At 47.1% G+C, this 7,363-nt stretch overlaps 1 protein-coding gene across 1 annotated transcript; it reads left to right on the top strand.

Moving 5' to 3' along the window:
- Positions 1-271: 271 nt before the first annotated feature.
- med6 (mediator complex subunit 6) lies at positions 272-7,130 on the top strand. Its single transcript, XM_042338345.1, has 8 exons — positions 272-321; positions 993-1,152; positions 2,379-2,470; positions 2,836-2,918; positions 3,388-3,496; positions 4,300-4,415; positions 5,935-5,962; positions 6,350-7,130. Exons 1-8 carry the CDS (start codon positions 279-281, stop codon positions 6,478-6,480), a joined length of 762 nt encoding a protein of 253 aa, XP_042194279.1. The 5' UTR covers positions 272-278; the 3' UTR covers positions 6,481-7,130.
- The last annotated feature ends 233 nt before the right edge of the window (positions 7,131-7,363 follow it).

Raw genomic sequence — 7,363 nt, 5'->3', positions numbered from 1 at the left:
GCGGCAGCCAATAGGATTATTATTATTATCATCATTATCATCATTATTATTATCATAGAGAGCTTTATTATGTCATCGAGATGTCTCAAAGCAGTTGACAGGCTGTGCAGTACAGTGCAGTGCAGTGTGTGCTGCAGGTGAACCAGGACCTTTCTGTCCGCCAGGGGACGCTCTACCTGCAGCGAAGGTGATAGTGATTGACAGGAGGGGCGGGGCTTGGAGGGCGGCGTCCTCATCTGGCTGCGCCGCTGATGACGCCATCACTCTGCGCCAGTAACATGGCGGCGGCGGCGGCGGCGGTAGCAGCGGCTGAGAACCGCGGTGAGGAGCGCGGCCCCTGTCCCTCTCCCCCCCTCTCCCCCGCGCCCCCTCTCCCCTCCCCCGCCACCCCCTCTACCCGCGCCCCCTCTCCTCTCCCCCCTCTCCCCTCTCCCCTCCCCCCCTCCCCTCCCCCCCTCCCCCTCTCTCCCCCCTCCCCTCCCCCCCTCTCCCTCCTCCCTCCTCTCCCCCCCCTCCCTCCCCCCTTCCCCCTCTCTCCCCCCTCCTCTCCCCTCTCTCCCCCCTCCCCTCTCCCCCCCTCTCCCTCCTCCCTCCTCTCCCCCCCTCCCTCCCCCTCCCCCCTCTCCCCCTCTCCCCCTCTCCTCCCCCTCCCCTCTCCCCCCCTCTCCCCCTCTCCTCCTCTCCCCCCCCCCCTCCCCCCTTCCCCCTCTCCCCCCTCCCTCTCCCCCCTCCTCTCCCCCTCTCCCTCCCCCCCTCCCCTCCCCCCCTCTCCCCCCTCCTCCTCTCCCCCCCCCTCCCCCCCCCCTCCTCTCCAGGGCCCTAAATCCTTCTGCAAGTTGTATTTATTAATAGTTTCTCTGCCCTGTGTTGATGTCAGCACATTGTTCGAGCTCCGTTTCCCCCTCTTCTTCCTCCTTTAGCCCTTTAACCGTCCTAATTGCTCTGGTCAGTGAGCTCCTCGTGTTTATACCGCACTCTCGCTCATTTTCTAGATAACCTGTTGGGAATCTCCTGGGTCGACAGCGCCTGGATTCCTATCCTAAACCCTGTGAATGTGCTGGATTATTTCTCTGAACGAAGCAATCCTTTCTACGATCGCACCTGCAACAATGAGGTGGTGAAAATGCAGCGGCTGAGTCTGGACCATTTGCAGTGGGTGATGTTCAATAATCCGCATATGATGCTGGAACACTCCCCAAACCTGTGTTTGCCGCTAACAATCCATGTCAATCCTATTTTGATATGTTTGCTCGGCTGTCTCTAGCCTCCTGTTTGTCCCTCGTACCCTCAACTTCACCATCGGCGGCCGCTAGCCCCTGAACCTTTTGATTTCTCTTTCCCAATCCCTCCACTACCCTGTATAGAATTGGAGACCAGAGCCACGCTGTTTAAATTTAAAATGCCTTTTGCCTTTTAGCCACAGTTAAAAATGACTTCTGTTTTCCTGATGTGAGGTTGAAGGCCTCAATTTTGCACCGTGTGTTGGTGGAGGGCCTTTGTCATAATAGCTGCCTGTATTTGATTATATCACAGTATGGTGCAAGTGTGGAATTTGATTTTACAGTTAATTATTGTGGCGGCAACCTGTACACATTCATAAGAAGACTGGACACATGGTTTAGGAAGAATAAAGCTGAGGCATATGGGGAAAAGGTCAAGATACGGACTAGGAATAGGATCCAGGGTGGGCACTTGTGTGAAGTATAAGCGTCAGCTGGTTTGGATGGGCCAAAATATCCTTTTCTGAGCTGTACTTTCTATGAATGTATATAACAATACAGTACAAATCTACATAGTGCTTTCATGTCAGGAGATGTTCTAAGTGGCTTAACAATCTTGGCTAGGCAACCGATTTTAAATTGAGTGAAATATTGAGCACATCTCATTTTAATGCAGTTTGTGCGTGGGTGGGGGTAGGAGCTTAATTGCAGTATTATTTGGGGAGGTTAAGCTATTTTTAATAAAAAAATGCAGATTTTGGTTAGCATAAAAGCCCTCCAGATCACACAACTTGAAGCTACTTTGGGTTTCATGAACCTCTGAGAAGTTGAACAAATGCTCCATCTCGTTGGTTTCTGTCCACGTTTTTAATAATAATCCTATAATAATCCTTGCATTTGATATTGCGCCTTATCACGTCTTCGAGATGTCTCAAAGTGCTTCACAGAAAGTACTGTAAAGTGAATTGACTGTATATTTTGTGAGTGAAACGCGGCAGCCAATTGTACACAGCAGTGTCCCACAAACAGTCATGGATTTTACATTGATTCTGGGCTGGATAGCTTTGATCTCTGTATGGAATGAAAATTCATATCTGAGTGAGGGAGGGTAGCTGCTGAAACTGTCCAAGTGAACCCTTGTCTTTGCTTTTCACACAGCAATATGACCGGCTTAGAATACATACTACTGCATGCTCAGGAGCCCATACTTTATATCATTCGAAAACAGCACCGGTACTCGGCCATACAAGGTAAGAGCTTGTTGTGTTCCTCGCTATAATAGTTTGCTAACTTTGTTAAAATCATGGGATTGTAGTTTTGAGTGAGTAAACGAGCGAGTTACCTTCGACCGCGCCTTCAGTCACCTTTTTACTTCCACACACACAGACCACGGCCTCCACAACTCTTAATTCAAAACCCCAGTTTGGTGGGGAATAAGAGTTGAATGTTCCAGTTTGATATCCGTGAGCTGAAATTCAAGGATTGTTAACTATTCTCACCATCACATTGACCTAAAAGTATGAGAAACCCTGCGTGAGAAAACTCTTGACTTTTATTCATTTTAAAGTTCTCCAGTGAGTAATTTGCTTGTGTTCCGATTGTGAATCTCTTCCAGTTACTCCACTTGCTGATTACTACATCATTGCTGGAGTGGTTTATCAGGCTCCTGACCTGGGTTCAGTGATAAACTCCAGAATGGTGAGCAACACTATTTTCTAATAATAGCAATAATTATAATAATCCTTGCATTTGATATAGCGCCTTATCAAGTCATTGAGACGTCTCAAAGTGCTTCACAATTTTTACTGTGTATTTTTTGGGCAAAAACACGGCAACCAATTTGCTCACAGCAGTGTTCCACGGTTGGGGATTGAGGGAATTAATTATATTTTTACATTGGGGTGTTAGAGATGTGTGGGGTAAAATTCCACCTGGATCTAAATTTATTCTATTATCGCAGCAAATCCGAGAGCAAATTATTGAATTGTATTTTACCTTTGAAGATAGTTTTCATAGTTTCTTAAAAGAACAAACTCAGAATTAAAGCTATATTTAAGAATTTGACAAACTCTGGATGCTCAGAAAAGCTAATAATAATTGAGTAAATCTCAATCCAGGTAGAATTTGTAGCTCATTGTAACTTTTTATTTTGTTCTCCCCGAAACAGCTTACAGCAGTGCATGCGATTCAGTCTGCGTTTGATGAATCAATGTCTTACTGCCGGTACCACCCTTCCAAAGGCTACTGGTGGCACTTCAAAGATCAAGAGGAAAGAGGTAAGTTGTATACCAGTGAGTGCATTTGAGTTCTGCATCTGACGCTTTGTTGAGATTTGTATTCAAACTGGGAAATTAGATAAATCTTTATAACTCACTCGATCTTAAATGGGAGCTTAGATTTATTTTTAAGTAACTGATGTCTGTTTCACTGCACGATTTACCAAGATGCTAGTTGTAAACCAGATGATCGCTCACTGGGTTAGTGCGTCACGTGGAATGCCCTGGGTTTGATTCCCGCTCACATTTTCAAAATAAAATTTGCTGGTTTCGATATTTACATAGATCTCCATAAAACCTATAGCACGGAAACAGGTGAGCCATTTATACTGCGCAGAAGTTTCCACCCACTTCTTACTCCCTCCAGACCCTTCTCTTCTCCTTCACAGGTATAAACTAGCTTTCTCATAAATGCACTTATACTGTTTGATTCAATTACTGCTTCAAGCAGTGTGTTACACATTCTCACTGTCTTCTGCCTGAAGTAGTTGCTCTTAAATTCTCTTAGATCCCCTAATTGCTATCATACACTTGTCTCCTGGTTATGGGACTCCCCAACAAATGGGAACAGCCAAATAATGCTAACCTTATCGAACCCTTTTATCATTTTAAAAGCCTCTGTGGGGTCCCCTCTTAAACGATCTTTCTCTAGCGCAAAAAGGCCTAACCTTTCCAGTCTATCTACATTAAAAAATATCAGTGTTGTGATTTTTTTTAACATAGGTCAAATGTTATTTCTACTTTCTTCTCAACCATCTCCTTTCTTTCTCCCCCCCCCCCCCCCCGTTGTCCCCTACCCCCAGATAAAGTAAAACCAAAATCAAAGAAGAAAGAGGAACCAAGTTCTTTATTCCAGCGACAGAGAGTAGACATGTTGCTGTTGGATCTGCGGCAAAAATTCCAACCCAAGTTCATTCAGGTGAGTCCTCCCAACGTGAAAGTGTGCTATAGAAATGTAAACTGTATTATATTCTAAGTCTGTTAGAAAATGTTAGGCTTTTGGCCTTATTTTCCTTTGTAGTTTGGAAGTCATAGAGTCCTGCAGTGTATTGGTTAGAGCACTCACCTCAAAAGTGAGAAGACCCAGGTTTGATTCCTGGGTGGGGCAAAACCTTAGGCAAATTTTCTTATTCCACACACTTCTGTTCATTTAGTAGTAGAGCCCAGTTGGTAGTCGATTGGCAGATCGCTTTTCCTGGGGTAATAATCCTTCCCAAAAAAATATTATTTGGTCACTCAATCCATGACTGGTTGTGGGATGCTGCTGTGTGCAATTGGCTGCTGTGTTTTGTCCACAAAATATTCAGTCAATTCACTTTACAGTATATTTACAGTATATATACCTCTCAAAGCCAGTCCGGAACCTCGGTGTTCTGTTCGACCCTGAGCTGTCCTTTCTCCCTCATATCCGCGCCACAACTGGCACTGCCTTCCATCACCTCCGGAACATCGCCAGACTACGGCACTACCTCACCCCTCACGCTGCTGACACCCTGGGCCACGCCTTTATCACCTCAAGGCTGGACTATGGGAACTCTCTCCTCGCCGGCCCTCCCGGCACCTCCCTCCACAAGCTGCAGGTCATTCAGAACTCTGCAGCTCGTGTACTGTCCCGCACCAGGCTTCGGGAACACATCACTCCCACCCTCGCTCGCCTCTACTGGCTCCCCATCCCCCAGAGGATCGAATTCAAGATCCTCATCCTCACCCACAAGGCCATTCACGGTCTTGCACTCTCCTACCTCTCCGACCTACTATCCCCCTACCTACCTGCCCATACTCTCCGTTCCTCTGGCTCCGGTCTGCTCCACATCCCCCGCCCCAACCGCCCTACCATCGGTGGCTGGGCCTTCAGCCTCTCAGACCCTAGGCTCTGGAACTCCATCCCCCAGTGCCTTCGCCTTGCTTCCTCCCTTTCCTCCTTCAAGGCCGGTCTCAAGACCTTTCTCTTTGACCGAGCCTTCAGCTCCCCTCTCGACTCTCTACCCCCTCCTCGCTCCCTCCCTTCCCTCCCCTCGACCATTTCCCCCTTGCTCGGGTCCTGACCCAACTGTACAGCGCCTTGGGACGTCCTCCCAACGTGAAAAGCTCTCTATAAATGCAATCTTGTTGTTGTTGTTGTATATTCTGTAAATCGCTTTGAGACGTTTGAACGACATGATGAGGCACATATCAAATACAAGGATTATTATATTTATTTCTTCTGCCCTCCCTTCACCACATTTCCGTCCGTGACTGAGGGAGCAGATCAGTGCAGTTCTCTACCCCCCCCACCCGCCATTAGTCTGCAAGTGGCTGACAACTGAGTCTTAAGTTCACATTTTATCAGGAATCCAACACATTATCCCTGAAGCTGCAGGAATGACCCACATGAGTGCTTTGACTCTGTTACCTTTGTCTGTGACCATTTCACACATTGACTTTCATTTTATTTTCAGCCCAAACGTGGCGAGAAGCCTGTACCAGGTGAGCATTTCCTATTTCACAAACTTGACTTATTAAATTTTACCAGGTTGCACTCATAGCAGCATTTTCCAATTGTTTCAGCCTCTCTGCCCCCACACTCTGGAACTCCATCCCACAGTCCTTCGCCTCGCTCCCTACCTTGTCTCCTTTAAGGCTGGTGTCAAGACCCTTCTCTCTGATCGTGCCTTTGGTCGCCCTCCCACCTCTCTGCCTTCCCTCATCCCTACACCACCCCTCCCCCATGCTCGGGCCCCAACACCTGACTGTTCAGCACTTTGGGAGTCTTCCCGACGTGAAAGGCGCTCTATAAATGTAATTTTGTTGTTGTTAATTTGTTCCCTCTTCTTTACCACTTCCCTCCCTCCCTCCCTCCCTCCCTCCCTCCAGTGGAACAGATAAAGAAGGAACCAGAACCAATAGCTGAAACTGTTAAACAGGAAGAAAAAGACACAACAAAGAGCTCGCAGCAGAGTTCAACCGTCAAGGCTCCTCCTGAGAAGCGAATGAGGCTCCAATGAAGAGTGAGTGGATGTGTGGGTCACTTGACTCTCACCAGCTCTCTCTGAGGCCCAGTTATCTTGGACCGTGTGGTTTGGTTTGCTTACGGGGTGGAGTGTTAGCGTATGGCGATTCTACACCACATAGGCACGAATTGAGAAATGTCTCGTCAGAGGAGTTTAAACCGGTTCAGTTCTACACTTTCCTCTTCGAGTTTTAACGTGGGTCCGGTTTCGGCCATTCAGCAGTGACATCACGCAGTGTTTCCCATCTTTTGCTTTCAAGACAAATCGGTGGTGAATGTGGAATTATTGGCGCAGAGTTCACCTCTGTCCATATAATGTAAACTTCTGACCTTGCCCCTCGCTCTGCTTTGGTGTCTTCTATCTTGCAGCGATCAAAATGGGAGAGGGCATCATTTCTGACTGACAGGCACTGTGAAAAGATGCTGTGAGAGAGTGGAGAATAATGAAACATTGTCTGTCTACCCCCAACCCCTCCCATGTCAGTGACCTTGCTTCAGCTATTGTGCCCTTGTGAAGTTGCTGGGTCGGCTTCAACTGCATTAACTTTGAATAACTTTGAGAAGTCATTTGAATGGTATTTTATACATAGGACTGCTGTTTGTCAATGTACGCTGGTTATTAACAGTAAAAGATATTGATGCGCAGGTAGTTTTTATTGTTTTATTTCTGTGTGAATCTAATCTCTAATCTCTTCCCTGGTTGTGGTTGGGAACTCACCATATGGTGGGGGGGAATAGAAATCGGGGGTGAAGATTGACCATGGGGGGAATTGGTAAATGTAAATACGCTATCATCTAATCATGGAAAAAAGATGGAAAAATCCCCACCATCAGTGCTGGGCCTTCAGGTTTTTAGCACCCGCCCTTTGGTCCCTTCA

Source organism: Callorhinchus milii, unplaced genomic scaffold (assembly GCF_018977255.1).
Source record: "Callorhinchus milii isolate IMCB2004 unplaced genomic scaffold, IMCB_Cmil_1.0 Scaffold9, whole genome shotgun sequence".
Lineage (NCBI taxonomy): Eukaryota > Metazoa > Chordata > Chondrichthyes > Chimaeriformes > Callorhinchidae > Callorhinchus > Callorhinchus milii.
Note: the sequence above shows the minus strand (reverse complement) of the source record. Positions and strands in the feature narration are given on the sequence as shown.